This window comes from Hyla sarda, chromosome 1 (genome assembly GCF_029499605.1).
Source record: "Hyla sarda isolate aHylSar1 chromosome 1, aHylSar1.hap1, whole genome shotgun sequence".
Classification (NCBI taxonomy): Eukaryota; Metazoa; Chordata; class Amphibia; order Anura; family Hylidae; genus Hyla; species Hyla sarda.
In genome coordinates, this window is record NC_079189.1 from 575,387,646 (window position 1) to 575,411,323 (window position 23,678).

The 23,678-nt window shown below is 43.2% G+C and overlaps 1 protein-coding gene across 1 annotated transcript; it reads left to right on the forward strand.

Moving 5' to 3' along the window:
• The first annotated feature begins 8,209 nt into the window (after nucleotides 1-8,209).
• CPLX4 (complexin 4) lies at nucleotides 8,210-22,499 on the forward strand. Its single transcript, XM_056552522.1, has 3 exons — nucleotides 8,210-8,434; nucleotides 18,673-18,760; nucleotides 21,022-22,499. The coding sequence occupies exons 1-3, from the start codon at nucleotides 8,268-8,270 to the stop codon at nucleotides 21,247-21,249; spliced, it is 483 nt and encodes a 160-aa protein (XP_056408497.1). The 5' UTR covers nucleotides 8,210-8,267; the 3' UTR covers nucleotides 21,250-22,499.
• Nucleotides 22,500-23,678: the final 1,179 nt, after the last annotated feature.

The window sequence follows — 23,678 nt, forward strand, 5'->3', positions numbered from 1 at the left end:
CTCATATACCGATACCATACCACCATACACCCCCCAAGGGCTACCACAAAGCCTTTTTGGCGTTGCACGAACAGGATTCGGGTGTGTGCCTACCATTGCCACTAGTGAAAGTGTACATGAACTTTATTCATGTGTTGCTGTGTACAATAACGGTGCTTGTGGTGCACCATACAAGGGGGCCAAGAGAAAAGTAAGGGGGAAGGCGAAAATCTGCTTGCAACTACAATGTGTAAACTGCGCAACAAATTTATGCTGCGATCCTCTGGTCCAGTCAGCAAGGGCGGACCTCAACTGTTACCAGAAAAGCTCGCGAAGAAAGCCCGCGCTGCGCCATGCCCTGCCCCTGGGCGTGGCCACAAAGTTGCTGTGTCGCAGCCGAAGGTGAACTCAGAGATGCAGGAATCGTTTCTGGAGGGACCGGAAGTCGGGGCTGCACCGATAGTGTCCTTCCTGCCCAGCGCCATTTTGGAGAAGCCTACTATAAAAGACTCCACGCAGAACAACCTCTTCAGTCTGCAGAGAGAGCCGGAGAGTACAGACATTGCGGAGAGCAGCGTTCCACGTGGTCAAGTTGGCAAAATGGTGCCGGAAACACGGAAAGTTATGGCAATCGCAGCCCAGCTTTTTCAAGAGCTTGCTGACCGTCTGCAGCGGTTGTCATTAGACGAAGAGGGTGCCTGCAATCTTCCCCCACTGCCTGATGATGACGACGATTGGCCAGAGACACCTCCAGCGAACAGTGCAGGGACACCTGGAGGTGCGCCACCGGTGAGATTGTCCCCTCACCACAGGACCTGGGGCTCGTGGGCCGAGATCCCGTCGGAGGAGTCTGCTGTGAGTACCCTGCCAGAGGAGTCCTATTCTTCCTCCTCCAGCCCTGAGGTCATTCCTCGATCAAGCTTGCCAAGTGCACGACCGTGCTCACCAAAATTGCCGCAATGGGTGTTCGGAGATGAGCCGGAGCTGATCGAGTACATGCACAGAGTACTTCAACCATTACCTGGGAAGACACTCCCACCAATCCCAACTGCAGAAAGGGAAATGGCCCGTCCAGAAGCCGAGCTGGCTGAATTGATAGAAAAGCTAAAGGCCCGATACAAAGAACTCTACGCTCCAAAGCACGTACATTTGCCTTATGAAGAAAGAGTGCGGTATCAAGAAAATACCAAAGAAATGGAGGCATTGTACATCTGTAAATGGGATCACCCGCGAGAAGGAGAGGGGCCATTAGAAAGGAGAAGAGCAACTGTGGCCAAGTTCAACAAGGTCAGAGGTTATGGGACACTCCTTGACTGCCATACTGGGCAGACCATCCTCGTAAACCGGCGAGCAGTGCAAAGGCCATATCTCCATAAGCAGTTCAACACCTTGGAGGTGGGTGAAATTGTGGAGTACACCCCAGTCCAGAGCCTTTGTGGAGAATGGGCTGCAGCGGTCACCAGACCAACAGCCCCAACACAGCTTCCTTTCAAATATTTCCCGTCAACGGATTGGGAATCTGATCCCTTCAACTTGAGGCCGAAAAGGTCTGCTCCTAAAGCCTCCACCAGCGTACCCAAGGAGGAGGAGCCTAAAGAGTCAAGTTCATAATTTTCTGTGTACAGCAAAGAGTCAAGTGCATCATCTTCTACGGACAGTAAAGAACCAAGTTCTTCATCTTCTTCATACCGTCGAGAGTCAAGTTCTGCACAGGGTGAAGAAAACAGGCCAAAGTTGCGGCCACCCAAGTCGGTACCTATACCCTCTCGGAGCCGTGAGAGTTTGTCTAACCCTGGGGTACCCACAGATGTACCAAGGCCCTCTCGGAGCAGTGAGAGTTTGCCAGTTTATGAGGTACCAACGAAAGGGTCATAGGTTGCTCCTAATTTGGATATGGGGCTCAAGCCCTATTGTCCCACTGTGATCCCGGCTAGTAAGCCTATAACGCATTCTCAAGCTGCCTTCCACAACTCCATTCTCACCAATGTGGTGTGGCAAAGCTATGTCAAGTCTGATCCTGCCCTTGATGTTGGCAGATATAGGGTAACCAAGGGAGGCACTACAAGAGTGAAGAAGAACATCTTCTAAAGAGACTCTAAAGTAATGTCTTATTGTTTTTTTTTCTCTGTCTAACCATTTTGTCTTACAGTAACCAAGTTCAAGAAAAGTGCCTAGCAGGACTGTGCTAAGTTTGTTTCAGTTTAAAGTTCAGCAACGTAACCACTAAGCTTGTGCCTGACTATTAAGTCAAGAGACTCCAAGCCTGTAGGAGATTCATCAAGGACTGTACCTGGCTGAGTTGTGGTTAAGGCTGTGTTCATTTTTTCAATTGAACTCCTAGTGTAGGTGGACTGCTGATCCTTACACGCCTGCTTCATGTATATACCACCAACTTCATAAGAACTCTTATGACAAATGTTGCACTTATCGGGTGAATGCACCTGAAATCTGTTTGAGTGTTGATAAATACATAGTAAATTTGTATATGGTTCCGTACACCGAGTGATGTCCCTGTGTCTGTGTACATAAATAGTAAGTAAGGTTTGTACATAGAAAATATAGTCAAATGTCTATGTACATTAAAATAGCTCAGAATTGTACATGGAAAATATCGACGTACAGCACGTGTACACTCAACACTAAAAATATGTATACATTTTTGTACATACAAATGTATCATAAATCAAAGGTGTTTAGTAGTAACTCAATAGGGGACACCTCAGCTCCTCCGAGGGTAGTAGTATTGCTGTCGCCCATCGCTAGCACCTGTCTCTACAAAAAAAAAAATGATAGGGAGGATTCCCTTTCAAATAGTACTTGCACATAGTACCCTAGATTACTCACTTAATGTACTACCTCAAAATTTCTAATATGTCACTTCAAAAAACACTTAAGGAATTGTAGCATATTGATACCCAATTCCTGCCACTGTTAGGTACACTTCTCTTCTTTATTCATTGCGTGTGTGAGATGCTCTGCCTGGCCAGTAGATGCTCTTGCTACTACAGAAAATAAACACGTAATTCTTGGAATAACCTGGATAGGTTGTTTTGAAAGTGCTCTAGGGGTAAGTGGCGTGTAGTCGATAGACCCTAGCAGCCACCCTTGCTGTGACCTAGCTTCCGGCTAGCCAGTATACCTTTCGTGTACTAACTAACAGGTAACTTAATGTTTGGCATATAGAATGTGTGAGATAATACCAATGTCTAGTCAGCTTGATGCAAAAAATAAATAGAGCTGTATTAATATCTAGTTAGCCTTATGTATATATAAGTATGTGCTAATGTTCAGTTTTAGCCTCATCAGAATGTATAGAGAGCTAATAAAAATGTCTTAGGCAGCTATCTAATTGTCTAGAGAGACCTAATTGCCTAGTAAGCCTCAAAATGTATCATAAGTTTTATAGAGTTGTATAGGAAGCTAGAAACTAAAGGATAGATAGTATTCAAATGTCTAGATAGCATCAAAATGTGTTTAGTCTACTTAGGATGTATAGCAAATGTACAGATCAGGCTGCATTCACACCACGATTTTGCAATACAGTTCCTGTATCAGGTTTTTGAGGAAAAACGGATTCCTCAAAACCTGACTAAACTGTATCAAAACGTGTGTACAAATTTTAACCCGTATACAGTTAAAAACCATATACGGTTTGAAAACTGACATCCGGTTGCATCCGTTTTTAAAGAAAAAAAACGTATACGTTTTTAACTTTTCACTCCATTATGAATAAAGTTTTACTTGATTGACTGAAATTCCAAGAAAAAAGCTGTGCAAAGTCAAAAACCGTATGGTGAAAACCGTATGGAACTGTATGCACATACAGTTCTGTATGGTTCCCATTGATTCCCATGTTAAAAAAAAAAATCGTATACGGTTTAATACAGTTTTTCAACCGGACCTAAAACCGTGGTAGACTACGGTTTTGGGTACAGGAAAAAAACCTGACAAAACCGTACAGAATGCAAAACGGACACAACCTGATGCATCTTTTGGCATACGGTTTTCAATGGAGAGTCAATGCATACGTTTTCCAATACGATTCCATACGGTTTTCACATAGAAAACGTATACGGGAACTGTATTGCACAAACGTGGTGTGAATGCACCCTCATCCTGTTCTATAGCATCCTGTTCTAGTCCTAGTCCCTCTGTCTCAGGGGACAGACATCGGGGCTGACTTATCTTTAGTAAGGGGGTTTGTGGTGTCCCAGTACCGCATTCTATGCAGTACTTGTTTATTTATGGGTCCCCATAGCCAGAGTCCCTAGGACTTAGGGATCCCTCTTAGCCAGTCTACCCCTAGTCGCTTCTATTCTAGTGTATGAATCTCTAATTTATGCATAGGTTAATGTAAATAGAATAGTATATGTAAATAAATAGTTAATTACTTGTTTCCATGGCGTCGCAGGGCCTTCGGGTCATGTGATGCGTTCCAGGTCTCACTGTGGATGCGTTCCAGGCCTCATTTTGGTATTTCTAGCCTCGTTTTGGTTTTATTATGTGTATAGGACCTGTATAGGAAGTCAGATGATCACCCAGAAGCCTGTGTGACGGTGAGTGACAGCTGACCTTGGACCTATCAAATTAGGCTCCACCCCCTGTCCATATAAGGGACGTGGCGGCCATTTTAGCTCTCTTTGTTCCTGGGTTGCCAAGCGAGCAACATCTCTCTATAGAACCTGCGCTGCTAAAAACCGTGAGTTATGCCCAAGCCTCGCAGCAACGGCCGATCCTTAGCAAATATAGAGTGTATCAATCCCCAAACACTCTGCAAGACCACCGGACCTAATCTACCCCTAAATCCGGATGGATCCACGCACCAATTACCTTGATTCTATTAACCTGCAAAAGACGCAAGGTCCACAGCAACTGTCAGTCATTGAAGTCTATAGAAGTGTATTGCAGAGACTGTAACTGTATTCTGAATGTACTGCAAGTTCAAGAGTAAAGCTTACTTCAGTTCAAGTTTAACTCCAGTGTGGACCTTCAGTCATTACCTGCATACGCCTGTCGTTTCTGGGAAGGGCGGCGATAGGCCGAAGCTATACCTCAGTAATACCAGCCCTCACCCTGGCGTCACAAGTGACAGGGTTAATATTAACCCCTCATATACCGATACCATACCACCACCACAATACACCCCCCAAGGGCTACCACATATATATTTTTTTCAAAGGATAGGGGATAAGATGCCTGATCGCGGGAGTCCCGCCACCGGGGACCCCCGTGATCTTGCACGCGGCACCACGTTTGTAATCAGTCCCTGGAGTGTGTTCGCTCCGGGACTGATTACCGACGACTACAGGGCGGGCGGCGTGTGACGTCAAGCTCCGCCCCTCAATGCAAGCCTACGGGAGGGGGCGTGATAGCTGTCACGCCCCCTCCCGTAGGCTTGCATTGAGGGGCAGAGCGTGACATCACACGGGGTGGGGGCTTGACGTCACACGCCGCCCGCCCTGTAGTAGCCGGTAATCAGTCCCGGAGTGAACACGCTCCGGGGACTGATTACAAACGGGGTGCCGCGTGCATGATCCCGGGGGTCCCCAGCGGCGGGACTCCCACGATCAGGCATCTTATCCCCTATTCTTTGGATAGGGGATAAGATGTCTAAGCACCGGAGTACCCCTTTAAGGCATCACCTGTGAGGCCGGCAATATATTAGCCAACCAGGGTGGGGCTTGTAGCCTGTCTCTCCCCCCCTCCCATTGTATGTGTGCTTAGTTACACTGGAGGTAACCGGGGAGCAGTCTACAAATCAGACCTAATGCTGCTGTAATTTGGTTCCTGGTTTGCTTATCATGCACAGGTAGGTTAGTGTTAGGTCCCGTACCACTTGAGAAACCTTGGCGTTGGTGTGCGGGCTCAGGTATGTACTTCATATAAGGATATACTGGCTAATGTCTCAATTTAAAGGGGTACTCTGGTGAAAACCTTTTTTCTTTTAAATCAACTGGTGGTAGAAAGTTAAACATATTTGTAAATTACTTCTATTAAAAAATCTTAATCCTTCCAGTACTTATTAGCTGCTGAATGCTACAGAGGAAATTCCTTTCTTTTTGGAACACTGATGACATCACGAGCACAGTGCTCTCTGCTGACATCTCTGTCCATTTTAGCAACCATGCATAGCAGATGTATGCTAAGGGCAGCATGGTGGCTCAGTGGTTAGCACTGCTGCTTTGCAGTGCTGGGGACTTGGGTTCAAATCCCACTAAGGACAACAATAAATAAAGCGTTATTATTATTATAATAACGTCAGCAGAGAGAACTGTACTCGTGATGTCATCAGAGAGCATTCCAAAAAGAAAAGAATTTCCTCTGTAGTATTCAGCAGCTAATAAGTACTGGAAGTATTAAGATTTTTTAAAAGAAGTAATTTACAAATATGTTTAACTTTCTGCCACCAGTTGATTTAAAAGAAAAAAGGTTTTCACCGGAGTACCTCTTTAACATCAGTTTTGAGGGTTAGTTAATGTCCTTGTTTACATCTACGACAGTAGTGAACCTATGTTGTGGTCCACAAATGCAGGACCTCCACCCCAGCGTAAGTGTACTACTGCACTTGGGGTTAAGGATCGCCTGCCATTTCAGACCACATCAATGTAGTTGTTTCATTTTCAAATTTCACACATCCATTAAATTTCCTGACAGGAAGTTGTATAGTCCTCATTATCAGTTTTAGGTTAACCAAATTATTATTATTATTTTTTTTAACGTTTTGGTGATGTTTTTATTTTATTTTCCATTTTACCTTATATCTTTTACAATAATCCTTAAATCTGGCATTTTCAATCCTGGACACTAGGCCTAATAACAACCTGAGACTTCCTTTTCTGTGCAGATCCCTTCCCAGCAGCGTCCTCCTTATCATCACAAGCAGGATAAGGGTATGTTCACACGGCCTTGAAAACAATGGGACTCAATGGAATTTTGAAGTGGAATTTTTCTGCCAGATTCTGCTTGGAAATTCCCCCAGGTAAACGAGGCCTTACAAAGAAAGGTGACAACAGTGTATAGATAACGGAGGTACACACAAAAACTATTGCTCACAGATCAACCTTCCCCTCCTTCTAGAATGACCTCTGCGAAGGTAACCAAGCATGCCCAGACAACAGTGTACAAGAAAGATATAGTGGAGCTGGAGATGGTTCAAAGACGGGCAACCAGGGTAATACGGGGAATGGGAGGACTACAGTACCCAGAAAGGTTATCAGAATTAGGGTTATTTAGTTTAGAAAAAAGAAGACTTAGGGGAGACCAAATAACTATGTATAAATATATCAGGGGGCAGTACAGAGATCTCTCCATGATATATTTATACCCAGGACTGTATCTATAACAAGGGGGCATCCTCTCCGTCTAGAGGAAAGAAGGTTTCTACACCGGCACAGACGGAGGTTCTTTACTGTAAGAGCAGTGAGACTGTGGAATTCTCTGCCTGAGGAGATGTCATGGTGAACTCTGTAAAAGAATTAAAAAGGGGTCTGGATACATTTTTGGAGAATAATAACATTGCAGGTTATGGATTCTAGATTTATAGGGACAGAATGTTGATCCACGGATTTATTCTGATGCCATATTTGGAGTCGGGAAGGAATTTTTTCCTCTAGTATGAGGGTTTTTTGCCTTCCTCTGGATCAACTCAGTAGGGACTCATTAGGGTTATGGGTTGAACTTGATGGACTCTGGTCTTTTTTCAACCTTATGAACTATGTTGCTATGTTACCTTTCCCATTCAATGGGGCAACTCCAGTTGTTGCCTATGTCCATGAGTCCTGCTGTAAGGCATATTCCTAAATACTTTTAAAAATTTTTTGAAAAAAGGAACAGCTTAGAAAGAGAGGTCCTATTTCAGTATCTGGCAGTAGAGGACAAGTCAAGGACAGAGATTTTTTAGATTTTTCTGTAAATATTTATAAGAAACTCACCTAAAATAAAATGTAAAAGATTCTTTTTCTTGCAAATGAATTCTTCAACCTTCCTAATATTCCTTCTTCTATATCATATACTTTGATTGGAAATTAGCTTAAGGTATTATTAAGGAAAGTAGGCAGCTGCATCTAATGATTTTTGTAGTAATCTGAACCATCTGCCTCAGTCCAGTGCAGTTCACCCGCTAATCCAGATTATGGCTGACAAACCATTTTTGGCATATAGTTCTCGGTAACAGTGTGCCCTTGACCAGCTGGTATCGCTGCACACATCTCCCCTGCCCGACATTATTGCTCTCCTACTATCCCTACAGTATATTGTCTGGGGTCTGTATGGTCGGATAGGCGGCGGACATGGCCTTTCTAATCAAGAGCATGGTGGGCAACCCCTTGAAGAGTTTTGGATTAGGAGAAACGAGCGAAGAGAAGACGGAAGGGGCAGATGCCACTAACCCGGCTGCTGCCCAAGGAATGACCCATGAGGAGTATGAGGAGTATCAGAGACAACTAGTGGAGGAGCAGTGAGTATGAGCTATATATAAATATATACGGATATAGCAGAGCTGACTTTGTCATTGGGTCATATCTGAAACAAAATCGGAAATCGGAACAGTCTTAAGGACTCAAACGGCAATGTCGGCTCTGCTACATCAGGACACAAAATAACTGGTTGTTACTGTTTATACTGTTTATTGAGTTTATGTTTTCAGGATCATTAGAAATGATCAATAAAATTGAATTCGGGGGGGGGGGGGGGGGGGGCAACTGGCGGGGGGGTTATCAATTAAAATACAAGTTGTCAATTGTGAGTTGTGATTTGCCGGCTTACAATAAGTCTGGGGATACACGACAACCGAAATTTAGTAAAATTTGGAGAACAGATTAACCCGTGCTATACCTTTTGGCTGGATATAATATACTTTTGGATGCCAATTCAATTACCTTAGTACACACCAGATGGTGAAACCCCCCCCCCCCCCCCCAGGAGCCCAATCAAAGGGGGCAGTCAGGTCTAAAATTGACGCTATGGAGGTTGTGTAACACAACAGATGACAGGAGGGGGCAAGACAAACCCAATCCAGGGGCTCATGTAATGGTGGGCACCAAGAGGAGAACATTTTAGTTTTGCTTTGTTGCCCTCCTTTCCAATGGAGCAATTGCTACAGACCAGTGTTCCCCAACCAGACTGCAAAACTACAACTCTCAGCATGCCCGGACAGCCAACGGCTGTCCGGGCATGCTGGGAGTTGTAGTTTTGCAACCGCTAGAGGCTCCATGGCTGGTAAACACTGCCATAGACAGACCTTGAGAAAATGGAGAGCAAGTATGGCAATCTGGTTGCTATGGGCAACCATTCTCATTTTCCTTTTTTTCCCCTTTTTTATGACGGATATATCGGTTAAGGGTGTATGGCGAGGACCCCGGACCCCATTGCATCCTGGTTGCTGGCTACTAAAGGGGTACTCCATTGTATATCGTAATCTCCAGAACGGACCCTCAAATCTCATTGCTGCATGGAGAGTGGCGTCGGTACCTGCTCCATGTATTCTCTATGGGGGGGGGGGGGGGGGCTAATGATTCCCAAACACTGTATCTCATAGAGAATGCACGATCCCACGCTCCATCAGAACTTATAGCATCATTTTAACAGTGTTTGGGGTATCATTGGTGGTGCAGTGACCAATCCGTTGTCATGATAGCCTGAGACTTGTACTAGGCCTAAGTGGCTGCCGTGACCAAGCATCTTGTACTGTCTGTGCAAGGTGTAGGATGAAATGGCACTGTCCGGACTGTACTCAGTGGGTAATGGCTGTGGTAAATACTTCAAGGAGATCGGGTAGGCAGACATATATTGTGGGTGCAGGTTTAACAAGAAAAGTCCAATAATAAGTACATTTGTAGAGGAAAAAACGCACTCACCCACAACTTGTACAGTCTGCCAGGCAGGCTAAAGCAGTGGATCACTGATAGAATGGATCAATGTAATACTATAGTATACCATTCAGTTTCTCATTTGGGAGGCCTGAGTTTGAAATTCCCTTAGGACCCTCTGCCATAGGGCCTAAGTCTCTATGGTGGGACATTTCCTTCCATAGCCTGAAAGTAGCTATAGTGAATGTAGAGGTAGCAGCTGTATCCAGCCCTTGATGCCTGAGGGGGGTCAATGGCCTGGCCCTCTGCCACATAAGAAGACGCCAGCATTATAAATGGCACATGGCAGGAGAGGGGAGCATTTTTTTTTGTGCTGGGGCCCAGAAGCTTCAAGGTATGCCTCTATAAGCATTTCAGCCAATGGAACATACTCACCTCCATTCATTTCTGACAAGGTTCAGTGGAATAATGCCATAAGGATTTGCAGTGCCCTTATGGGTGTCCCTCTAAATGGGTGCCCATCTGACTTCTAGCTTGCCTGGTTTCTCTTTCTGAGGGATCTAGACATTTGATCTCTGATGGTTGCTTGGACAGTTTCCCGGATACAGCAGTCACGCCCCATCCCATAGACTTGCATTGAGGCGGCGGGATGTGACATCCTGGGGGGAGGGGCTATGATGTCACGAGCTCCCGGCGCCGGCTCCAGTGTTCGGAACAGTGTGTTCCAAATGCTGAGCAGTGGAGTACCCCTTTAAGAGAACATTGTATATAGGCTCAGTTCTGAACATGGAATGAGTCTTAGGGTTCTACCTCATCCATGAACAATTCTCCAAAAGCCTGATATAAAAATGACTGGCATGTATACTTTTATAAGCTTGATGTCTTTCTCCTGGCTGAAGTGACAATATTACATGTTGCAGCCGTACTCAGCACGTGCATGTGTTTATTGTAAATGCCCATGAAGTTTATGCAGCTACAATGCATTTGGAAAGTTTTCAGCCCTTTATTTTTTTCCCCTTTTGTTATGTGGTGATTTTGTGCCAAAATAAAAAATATATATTTTTTCTGCACTCATTGCCCCATCATGAGAAGGTGAAAACAGAATTCTAACAAATTTATTAAACATGAAAAAGTCATATTTAGACCCTTTGCTATGACTCTTGAAATGTCACTCTGGCTCCTCCCATTTTTCTTGATTCTCTCTGACATGTTTCTTCACCTTGATTGGAGTCACCTGTGGTAAATTTAGCTGATTGGACAGGAATTGGGAAGACACAGCTCTGTCTGTATAAGGTCTCACAGCTGACAATGTATATCAGAGCAAAGCCATGAGGGGGAAAGACCTGCCTATAGAGCTCACACACAGGATTGTCATAAAGAACACATCTAGAGAAAGGTACAAAAAATTCTGCTACACTGAAAGTTCCTAAGAGCACAGTGGCTTTATAATTCTAAAATGGAAGAAATTTGTAATAAACAAAAAGACTCTTCCTAGAGTTGGCCACGTTACCAAACTAAGTCATCGGGGAAGAAGAGCCTTGTTAAGAGAGGTGAGCTAGAACTCTGTGAATGTCCTTGAGGGGCCCAGCCAGAGCCCTGACCCAATGGAACATCTTTGGAGAGACCTGAAAATGGCTTCTACCGACGGTCCCCATCCAACTTGACCGAGGATCCCCAGCGAAGAATGGCAGAAAATCCCCAAATCCCAGTGTGTAAACCTTGTGGCCTCATCCCCCCCAAGAAGACTGGAGGCTGTGATCACTGTCAAAGGGGATTTAACTAAGAACTGAGTAAAGGGTATGAATACTTATGTCACTGCAAGATATTTCTTTTCAATAAATTAGTAATGGTTCCGGTTTTTACTTTGTCATTTTAAAACAAGGAGCAACTGAACAAAATGTGAAAGAAGTGAAGGGGTCTGAAAACTTTCTGAATGCATTGTATCATTAAAGGGGTATTCCAGGCCAAAACTTTTTTTTATATATCAACTGGCTCCGGAAAGTTAAACAGATTTGTAAATGACTTCTATTAAAAAATCTTAATCCTTCCAATAGTTATTAGCTTCTGAAGTTGAGTTGCTGTTTTCTGTCTAACTGCTCTCTGATGACTCACGTCCCGGGAGCTGCGCAGTTCCTATGGGGATATTCTCCCATCATGCACAGCTCCCAGGACGTGACATCATCATTGAGCAGTTAGACAGAAAACTTCAGAAGCTAATAACTATTGGAAGGATTAAGATTTTTTAATAGAAGTAATTTACAAATCTGTTTAACTTTCCGGAGCCAGTTGATATATATATAAAAAAGTTTTTGCCTGGAATACCCCTTTAATGGATCTTGGTTCTCAGACTTGACTTTGGCTCAAGATTGGATCATGTGATTAATATGATTATTGCTACTTAGTTGCTTTACCCGTTAGGTCAATTTCCTATTGTCCTAATCCTTCTTGTGATTACTTCTTCCTAGAACCAGTTAACACTCAGGATTCCTTTTAGACAGAACTGAAGCAGCTACAAAGAACGGTTCCCACTCCAGACACCCACTCCATATATCATTACCCTTCCATGTGAAAGGGGTACTCCGCCCCTAGACATCTTATCCACTAGCCTTTAGATGTCTAATTGCGGGGGTCCTGCCTTGATTCTTGCTGCACCCGGCATTCGTTTAGAGCGTCAGTTGCAGCGCCGGAGGCCTGGGATGTTACAGCCCGGCCACCTCAATGCAAGTCTATGGGAGGGGCTATGCATAGACTTGCATTGAAGGGGCGTGGCCATGATGTCATGAGCAGGGTGGGACCATGACGTCAGGAGTCTCCGCCCCGCATGGCCAGTCATCCGGCACAGAGCGAAGTTCGCTCCATGCACCAGATGTCTGGAGTTCCGCAGCTGAGATCGCAGGGGGTCCCCAGTGGCAGGACCCCTGTGATCAGGCATCCTTTGGATAGGGGTTAAGGTGTCTAGGGGCAGAGTACCCCTTTAATGGGTGCCTTGTAGTGGATCTCCTTCCTCGTCTATTACTGATCTCTTTACATATGATAGAAGGAACTTTTTGGGTTTATCAGAATTTGGGGTCGGAAGCACATAAATAACACACAGTGACAACCCAGCAGAGAAAGAAAATAATATAATGATGGATGTCATAGTGCACAAATAATGCCAAAAATGATGATGAATAAAAGGGACAATATACAGTCTTGGCCGTAAATGTTGGCACCCCTGAAATGAAGTATTTCTCACAGAAAAGGATTGCAGTAACATGTTTTGCTCTACACATGTTTATGCCCTTTGTGTGTATTGGAACTAAACCAAAAAAGAGAGGAAAAAAAAGCAAATTGGACATAATGTCACCAAACTCCAAAAATGGTCTGGACAAAATTATTGGCACCCTTAACTTAATATTTGGTTGCACACCCTTTGGAAAAAATAACTGAAATCAATGGCTTCCTATAACCATCAATAAGCTTCTTACACCACTCAGCCGGTATGTTGGACCACTCTTCCTTTGCAAACTGCTCCAGGTCTCTCTTATTGGAAGGCGTCTTTTCCCAACAGCAATTTTAAGATCTCTCCACAGGTGTTCAATGGGATTTAGATCTGGACTCATTGCTGACACTTCATAACTCTCCAGGACTTTGTTGCCATCCATTTCTGGGTGATTTTTGACGTATGTTTGGGGTCATTGTTCTGCTGGAAGACCCAAGATCTCGGATGCAAACCCAGCTTTCTGACACTGGACTGTACAGTGCGACCCAAAATGCGTTGGTAATCCTCAGATTTCATGATGCCTTGCACACATTCAAGGCACCCAGTGCCAGAGGCAGCAAAACAACCCCAAAACATCATTGAACCTCCACCATATTTCAATGTAGGTACTGTGTTCTTTTCTTTGTAGGCCTCATTTTGTTTTCGGTAAACAGTAGAATGATGTACTTTACCAAAAAGCTCTATCTTGGTCTCCCCACTGCTGACACAGAGACATACATTTTGCCAAAATGAACTTGCGTAAGCCAAAATCCTTCTGGGAAAATGTCTTGTGGACAGATGGTCCACAAGACATTTTCCCAGAAGGATTTTGGCTTACGCAAGTTCATTTTGGCAAAATGTATGTCTCTGTGTCAGCAGTGGGGTCCTCCTGGGTCTCCTGCCATAGCGTTTCATTTAAAAGTCAGCAGATAGCTCGTGCTGAGCCTGCAGGACAGCTTGAAGATCTTTGGAACTTGTTTGGGGCTGCTTATCCACCATCCAGACTATCCTGCGTTGACACATTTCAGCAATTTTTCTCTTCCGTCCACACCCAGGGAGATTATCTACAGTGCCATGTGTTTGAAACTTCTTGATAATGTTAAGCACTGTGAACAAAGGAAAATCTAGATCTCTGGAGATGGACTTGTAACCTTGAGATAGTTGATATTTTTCCACAATTTTGGTTCCCAAGTCCTCAGACAGTTCTCTCCTCCTCTTTGTGTTGTCCATGCTTAGTGTGGCACACACAGACACACAATGCAAAGACTAAGTGAACTTCTCTCCTTTTTATCTGCTTTCAGGTGTGATTTTTATATTGCCCACACCTGCGGGCAACAGAGGATTGTAATCAATGGAGAATATTCAGAGCAAGGTCATCAGTGGGGACCTCAGGGATCTGTACTGGGACCAATATTGTTTAATATCTTCATTAGTGATATTGCAAAATTTCTCGATGGTAAGGTGTGTCTTTTTACTGATGACACAAAGATATGTAACAGGGTTGATGTTCCTGGAGGGATCCGCCAAATGGAAAATAATTTAGGAAAATTTGAAGAATGGTCAGAACTATGGCAGCTGAAATCTAAAGTGAATAAGTGCAAGATAATGCACCTGGGGCGTAAAAACCCTCGGGCAGAATATAGAATATTTGACACAGTCCTGACCTCAGTATCTGAGGAAAGGGATTTAGGAGTAATTATTTCAAAAGACTTAAAGGCAGGAAGACAATGTAATAGAGCAGCAGGAAATGCTAGCAGAATGCTTGGATGTATAGGGAGAGGTATAAGCAGTAGAGAGAGAAGTTCTCATGCCGCTGTACAGAACACTGAGACCTCACTTGGTGTATTGTGCGCAATACTGGAGGCCGTATCTCCAGAAGGATATAGATGCTCTAGAGAGAGTTCAGAGAAGAGCTACTAAACTAGTACATGGATTGCAGGATAAAACTTACCAGGAAAGGTTAAAGGACCACAACATGTATAGAAGAAAGAAGAGACCGAGGGGATATGATAGAGACTTTTATATACATAAAGGGAATCAACACGGTAAAGGAGAAGAGGAGATTTAAAAGAAGAAAAACTACCACAAGAGGACATAGTTTTAAATTAGAGGGGCAAAGGTTTCTGCAGTAATATAAGGAAGTATTACTTTACTGAGAGAGTAGTGGATGCATGGAATAGCCTTCCTGCAGAAGTGGTCGCTGCAAATACAGTGAAGGAGTTTAAACATGCATGGAATAAGTATACGGCTATCCTTCATATAAAATAGGGATAGGTATAAGACTATCCTTCATATAAGATAGGGATAGGTATAAGACTATCCTTCATATAAGATAGGGATAGGCATAAGGCTATCCTTCATATAAGATAGGGATAGGTATAAGACTATCCTTCATATAAGATAGGGATAGGCATAAGGCTATCCTTCATATAAGATAGGGATAGGTATAAGGCTATCCTTCATATAAGATAGGGCCAGGAACTATTCATAGTATTCAGATTATTGGGCAGACTAGATGGGCCAAATGGTTCTTATCTGCCGACACATTCTATGTTTCTATGTTACTTGCTCCAGGTGAGTTTAAAGGAGCATCACATGCTTGAAACAATCTTATTTTTCCACAATTTTGGAAGGGTGCCAATAATTTTGTCCAGCCCATTTTTGGAGTTTGGTGACATTATGTCCAATTTGCTTTTTTTCCTCCCTTTTTTGGTTTAGTTCCAATACACACAAAGGGAATAAACATGTGTATAGCAAAACATGTGTTACTGCAATCCTTATGTGTTACTGCAATCCTTTTCTGTGAGAAATACTTCATTTTCTAGAGAAATTTCAGGGGTGCCAACATGACTGTATATGGTAGGGAAGCAACAGGTAAGCTTGGGCCTCCAAAATGCAGTGTCCTACATGTGTTTTGAGACTTACTGGTCGGTTATCATACTGTTTATCTGCCTTTTGCAATTGTACAAAGTGAATTTGTAATTGCATTGGATTTGCAGTACTTTAGATGAAGCTTGTGCATTTATGTGCTGTTATACTGTATAAATGCATGTATATAAACCTAGCATGAGCCATTACAAAGAGAATGCTCTGGGCTAAGGAGGAGTTTAGCTTCGGAATTACTCTTTAGGGTGCGTTCCCACTTGGCATATACGCAGCATATTTCACACTGCGCAAAATTTACAGTAGCAGCGGGAAATACGCTGCGTATTCCTTGCTCACTATACACACAGGGCTTTCCGGCGGCAGCCCTATGTGTGCAGTGAGTTTTGGAGGTGGAGTCGCGCGTCACAGTCAGGCCGGCACACGGCACCGCCTCTAAAACTCACTACACACATAGGGCTGCCGCCGGAAGACCTGTGTGTAATGAGCAAGGAATATGCAGCGTATTTCCCACTGCTACCGTAAATTTTGCGTAGCGTGAAATACACTGCGTATACGCCAGGTGGGAACGCACCCTTATACAGAAAGCTAGTAAAGTTAAAGGGGTATTCCCTTGTTGGTAAAATATAGCATCCTGTCCCCTCAAGCCTGTCTGGGGCTGCTGGACTGGTTAGCCGAAAACAGCCAAGAAGGTTGTCTTACACTATTTGTGTAACTCCCATGGACAGACAGCTACACACTTTATGAAACTCCCATTAAATTCAGTTGGGCATATGCAGAATGTGAAAGAAAGCCAGCTCAACTGTTTTCGGCTTCCCGGACACTTCTGGCATCAGCAAACAAGGCCAGAGGGAGCTAGGAAACTATATTTTATTGAAATGGGAATACCCCTTTCAATCTCCTGCATGGGCCCCCTACTCGCCAAAAGAACAGAGCGTCACGACCCCCACACAAAGCTGTGGCCGACAGAGCCCCTCCATATATCTCTCTAGGAGAGCCAGAGATAGCCAATAGTATTAATATTCGAAATGCAGATTTTTACCGCGAATATCGGCACTTTGCGATTTCGCAAATAATTAGAATATAGCGCTATATTTTCGTAATGACGGATATTCGTTTTGTTTAATTTTTTCTTCCCTGTACACATCACAACAATGATGTGTACTATGTAAAAAAAAAAAGTGATCATCCCTCCCTGATTCCAGCTTGTGGTCCAAAGAAGGCTCCAATATTATTTACTGTGTGAGTTGGTGCGGAGCGCAAATATTTCGTATATGCAAATATGTAAATATTCGTGAATATCGGCACTTCCAGAGGGCACTGATCCCTCCCTTCTTTTAGAAGAAAGATATAATCATGCATGCGCACTATGTGAATTTCATTAGGAATTTCCGCATGGAAAAAAAGGTAACGAACATACGGAATATGCGAATTTTGCAAACATAGGACGAATATTCATCCATATATACGCAAAATATCGCAAATTCGAATATGGCCCCTGCCGCTCATCACTAATAGCCAAACGGCATGACATATCTTCTTCAATGAAGTCTAGAGTAGGATGTGCGAACTAGTTGCGCTGGTATACCCCTCTGGGGGCCTAGCATGGCTGTAACCCAAGATTGCTCGGGGTTTAACTGGCTCTTGCACAGAAAGACAGGAAAGAAAGAGGATTTTAAATTTAGGAGATGAGTTGCACAAACTAGGACCTTTCAGGGCTTTGGGCCAGGCCTAGTGCAGCGTGGCTGTAACAAAACTTCGCACAGATTTGAAATTGTGGAACAAGGAAATGAGCGTTGAGTGTCCCAGCCTCTGGCTACTATCATCGAACCCCTGCCATCGCACTGCGGATGGTTCCATGAGTCTCACAAAGCCCCGCAGATACTTTAGATGTCAGGATCAGTATCAATCACATAATCTGGAGGGTTAATGGAGTACATCAACATTATCGCTGATGATTGCCATTAGCGGCCAATACCCGTCTGGTGTTTACAGCAGCCATCTTTAGCCAATCACCGTGTAGGGAGATATGGTGATCATGGAACCTTGTGGCTGTGGCTAAATACCCGGGCATAGTGACGTACATGTACGTTGCATGTCCTCTAGGGATTAATGGGAGTTGCGCAAACAACATAGCTAACTCCCAGAGGTGGGACTTGCATCTAGGGTGTATGCCATAAATGTCCCAGAAGGGAATACCCCTTTAATTAAAGAAAGTATTGCTCTATGCTACAACTCTCCAGTGTTGGCCTTGCACCTGCACTTCACTATCAAGGGCACGCCCCATTCCATGAGCCCAGAAACTGCACTAGGGTGCGCCCTGGGGAACATTATAACTTCCACACTACTCATGTAGACCCCCTGCCTCTAGCTCATGGAGCGGGGAACCATCTTGTGGAAGCCCTCGTGTCAACCCGACTAGAACATCTCACAAGGGTTCCCCCTTCTATCAAATCTGTGCTTCCCTTTGGGCTGTTACAATAACAACAACAAAATATAAATAAAATAAGTAAATGATGTAATATTAGCTCTATGGGGGAGATTTATCAAAACCTGCTCATAGCAACCAATCACATCCCTTCTTTCATTTTTGAAAAGGCCTCTGAAAGAAGCCATCTGATTGGTTGCCATGGGCAACTCAGCAACTTTTCCTATGGACAGATCTTAATAAACCTCCCCGTGTGTTTACAGCTACCGATATGGAGTGAGTTCGGAAGAGACGGAGATATCCATGAGTGTAAAATAATTCTGTTTGTGTTGCAGGATGGAAAGAGATGCCAAGTTTGTTCAGAGGAAGGCAGAGAGAGCCAGCCTGAGGGTACATTTACGGGAAAAATACAGATTACCACAGGTATGGAGCAAATTCGGATAGGGCTCGATTGGACACTAAATTCATGCCGGTTTGTGGTAAAATTGCAGCATTACTGCAAGGTTATTTTAAATGTGTTCCTATGGGAAAAGAAAAGTTATTAAAGGGGTTATCCAGGAAAAACTTTTTTTTTTATATATCAACTGGCTCCAGAAAGTTAAACAGATTTGTAAATTACTTCTACTTAAAAAATCTTAATCCTTTCCGTACTTATGAGCTTCTGAAGTTAAGGTTGTTATTTTCTGTCTAAGTGCTCTCTGATGACACGTGTCTCGGGAAACGCCCAGTTTAGAAGCAAATCCCCATAGCAAACCTCTTCTAAACTGGGCGGTTCCCAAGACAGGTGTCATCAGAGAGCACTTAGACAGAAAAGAACAACCTTAACTTCAGAAGCTCATAAGTACTGAAAGGATTAAGATTTTTTAATAGAAGTAATTTACAAATCTGTTTAACTTTCTGGAGCCAGTTGATATATCTATAAAAAAAAGTTTTTTCCTGGAATACCCCTTTAAGAACCAAACCATAAAAAGCTAATGGATATACTACACCTTTAACCCATAATATGGATAATATGGTAGAGCCCACTTTATAGTTTTATTTTTTATAAATACTGGGCTTCAATTATGAAAATAATCTATTAGATTAGTCTGACAGATAACCGATGATAATACTCAGCTCGCTCTTAGTTCCTCTTCAGCAGCTTCAGCTTCTCTTTGGCTCCGGGGTCCTGATGGAGCCACAAGGAGAGGGAAATAACTGAGGGTCTGGTATGAGGTCTAAATTATAGGATCTGGTTAAGATTTTATATTCTCCTCAATATTAAAATTTAAACACAAGAAGGACAAGTCGTAAGGTTATGCAAATGCAATTCAGGAAAGTAGAAGCTTACACTTACTTAGTAGGGTCGAAAAAAGACACATGTCCTTCAAGTTTAATTACTCCGCTCAGGCGCCGGGAGCTCGTGATGTCATAGCCTCGCCTCCTCATGATGTTACGCCCTGCCCCCTCAATTCAAGTCTATGGGAAGGGGCGTGGCATCCCCTCCAATAGATTTGCATTGAGGTGGCGGGACGTGACGTCATGAGGGAGGGCAGGACTATGATGTCACAAGCTCCCGGTGCCGGCTACAGCATTCGGAACAGTTTGTTCCAAACGCTGAGCAGTGGAGTACCCCTTTAACCAAGATGGGGGGGAAATAGATGAAGGGAAGGGGTATGGGCTGATGAAGGGGGAGGGATGTGACGCTTAGATTTCAAAATTATCACATTTTTAAGCACCTAAGCACCCAATATGTGATATGGGGGATTCAATAGCATTAAAGCCCAATCCAAAGCAACATTTTTAAAGTAGTGTAAGCAGCCCTCTTTCTGTAGTAGTAGTAGTAGTAGTAGTAGTAGTAGTAGTAGTAGTAGTAGCAGTAGCAGCACCCTTTACGTAGAAGTAGTAGCAGCCCCCTTTAAATAGTATTAGCAGTCTCCTTTAGGTAGTAATAGCAACAGCCCCCTTTTAGGTAGTAGTAGCAGCAGACCCCTTTACATAGTAGTAGCAGTCTCCTTTAGGTACTAATATCCCTCTTTAGGTAGTAATAGCAACAGCCCCCTTTTAGGTAGTAGTAGCAGCAGACCCCTTTTAAGTAGTAGTAGTAGCAGCAGCCTCCTTTAGGTAGAAGTAATAGTAGCCTTCTTTAGGTAGTAGTAGCAGCCCCCTTTTAGGTAGTAGTAGCAGCAGCCTTTAGGTAGTAGTAGTAGCAGCAGCCCCCTTTAGGTAGAAGTAGTAGTAGCCTTCTTTAGGTAGTAGTAGCAGCCCCCTTTTAGGTAGTAGTAGCAGCAGCCTTTAGGTAATAGTAGCAGCAGCCCCCTTTAGGTAGAAGTAATAGTAGCCTTCTTTAGGTAGTAGTAGCAGACCCCTTTTAGGTAGTAGTAGCAGCAGCCTTAAGGTAGTAGTAGCAGCAGCCCCCTTTAGGTAGAAGTAGTAGTAGCCTTCTTTAGGTAGTAGCAGCCCCCTTTTAGGTAGTAGTAGCAGCAGCCTTTAGGTAGTAGCAGCAGCAGCAGCCCCCTTTAGGTAGAAGTAGTAGTAGCCTTCTTTAGGTAGTTGCAGCCAAGATTAAAAACAAACCAGACATTAACGAATAAACAAGACATACTCACCCGGCTTCTGCACGGTCCATAGTTTGGCCTCTCTTCTTTCACCTCCCATTTGCTTAGTCAGGCCAGATCACAGCTAATTGGATATTATTTTCCTAGAATGAAAAAGACGACAATCAAATACAGATGGCCGGAGATGATATAGAGCTACCTGAGGACCTCCAGAAAATGGTGGCTGAAGATCAAGATGAGGAAGAGGAGAAAAGTTCAATATTTGGTCACATCCAAAACATTCCAAATATGGATGTTGATACCATTAAGGAAAAGGCAACAGCAACATTTACAGAACTGAAACAAGCGGCTGAAGAGAAGTGCTGCGTGATGTAGCATTGGGAGGAACTGTATGGCTTTTAAGAAGGAAGCAGTGAAGGGGGTGTTTGTGGCAGGCAACTCTCCTAACAGGACTATGTGGGAATTCTAATGCCATACTAAGATGGTTGATGATAATAAAAGAGTCTTAAAGAGGTTTTGCTGTCTAGGAATAGGAAAACATGATGGCATTCTTTCAAAAACAGCCCCACACCTTTTCACAGGAAGGGTGTGGTATTGCAACTAAACTCCAGTCATGGAGCCAGGCTGCACTACCAGACATAACATGTGGCACTATATCTGTAAAAAAGAAAAACAGGATCCATGGTTTGCTAATCCTGTACAACCCCTTTAATGAAATCTATACCTTTTCTTCACTCTGTTATGAAAGTTATAAAAATCTTATCACAGAAAAAAAATCTACATTTCCCCTGTAGGAGCAATAGAACATAAAGTGGCCCCAGCTGAAATCTGTAGGATATTGACAGACATTTTGAGTCCTCCAAGTATGGTTACTTAACTCCTGCTAAAAAAGATGGAGCTCCTCTCTATTACATCCATATGTCTGAAACTGGACTACACCTTTTCTCACAGAAGACATTGATCATATATTGTCAGGATATGCTATCAATTCGCAATCGGTGGAGCTTCTGGGTTCACCATGCAGCCTCCTGAAAAAGAGTAACGCAAAGCCAAAGAGATGTGGAGCTTTTCTGCCACTTCTTTCTAGTGACCACAACGGTCAGTTCACTTAAACTTAAAGCGTCCTGGTCATTTCAGAAAACTTTTGACATGTCATAGAGACATTTAAAAAGTTTTCTTCAATGGGGATCTGGATACTGAAGTAACTCCCATTTTCAGGAGGCCGCATTACCTTAACCAATCAATTTACAATCAGTGGAGCTAATGCAGCTAAGTTATATAATGTATGTACACAGTGACTCCACCAGCAGAATAGTGAGTACAGCTCTGGAGTATAATACAGGATATAACTCAGGATCAGTACAGGATAAGTAATGTAATGTATGTACACAGTGACTCCACCAGCAGAATAGTGAGTACAGTCTGGAGTATAATACTGGATATAATCAGGATCAGTACAGGATAAGTAATGTAATGTATATACACAGTGACCCCACCAGCAGAATAGTGAGTACAGTCTGGAGTATACAGGAGAAGTAATGTAATATAATTACAGAATGATGCTTTGTATAAAATATTCAACAGTTAATTCATTGCCAAGCTTGTGAAATCTCTGTATACCAGAATAAAATGATATTACATGTTACAAAGAAAATGTAGCCCTGTTCTGTTTATGCAGGGTTATAAAACACATTAATAAGCTGAGATAAGGGTTTTCCTTATATCAGCTTGCAGTTTGCAATAATCTATATAAATAGTAAAAAACAATAATGACATTGATAGGAATGCCATTGACATATTAATAATGCCCCCTGATCTGTTCTGCCATGGCTGTAGGCTTGGAGCCCATATTATGTTGCTTGTGACCACCACAAATATTTAAGGAGTACTCCGTAGGAAAAAAAAAATTTCAAATCAAGTGGTGCCAGAAAGTTTTACAGATTTGTAAATAGCTTCTATATAAAAATCTTAATCTTCCAGTACTTATCGTCTGCTGTATGCTCCACAGGAAGTTGAGTTGTTCTTTCCAGTCTGACCACAGTGCTCTCTGCGGACACCTCTGTCCATGTCAGGAATTGTCCAGTGTAGGAGCACATCCCCATAGCAAACCTCTCGTGCTCTGGACAGCTCCTGACATGGACAGAGGTGTCAACAGAGAGCACTGTGGTCAGACAGAAAGGAACAACTCAACTTCCAATGGAGCATACAGCAGATGATAAATACTGGAAGGATTAAGATTTTTATATAGAAGTCGTTTACAAATCTGTTTAAAGGGGTATTCCAGGCCAAACCTTTTTTTTATATATCAACTGGCTCTGGAAAGTTAAACAGATTTGTAAATTACTTCTATTTAAAAATCTTAATCCTTCCAATAGTTATTAGCTTCTGAAGTTGAGTTGTTGTTTTCTGTCTAACTGCTCTCTGATGACTCACGTCCCAGGAGCTATGCAGTTCCTATGGGTATATTCTCCCATCATGCACAGCTCCCAGGATGAGGCATCATCATTGAGCAGTTAGACAGAAAACTTCAGAAGCTAATAACTACTGGAAGGATTAAGATTTTTTAATTGAAGTAATTTACAAATCTGTTTAACTTTCCGGAGCCAGTTGATATATAAAAAGGTTTTGCCTGGAATACCCCTTTAACTTTCACTGGTTAATTTAAATAAAAATGTTTTTACCCCTTAACCCCTTAAGGACCAAGGACGTACCGGTACGTCCTTGGTCCTGCTCCCGTGATATAACGCGGCGTCCCACGGTGACCCCGCATCATATCACGGCGGGCCGGGCATCATAGTGAAGCC

Bases quoted from the DNA above. Each gene is read 5' to 3' on its own strand.
- CPLX4 (XM_056552522.1), top strand. From the start codon at position 8,268: ATGGCCTTTCTAATCAAGAGCATGGTGGGCAACCCCTTGAAGAGTTTT. The intron at 8,435-18,672 runs GTGAGTATGAGC...TTTGTGTTGCAG, and splicing joins AGACAACTAGTGGAGGAGCA to GATGGAAAGAGATGCCAAGT. The intron at 18,761-21,021 runs GTATGGAGCAAA...TTATTTTCCTAG, and splicing joins AAAAATACAGATTACCACAG to AATGAAAAAGACGACAATCA.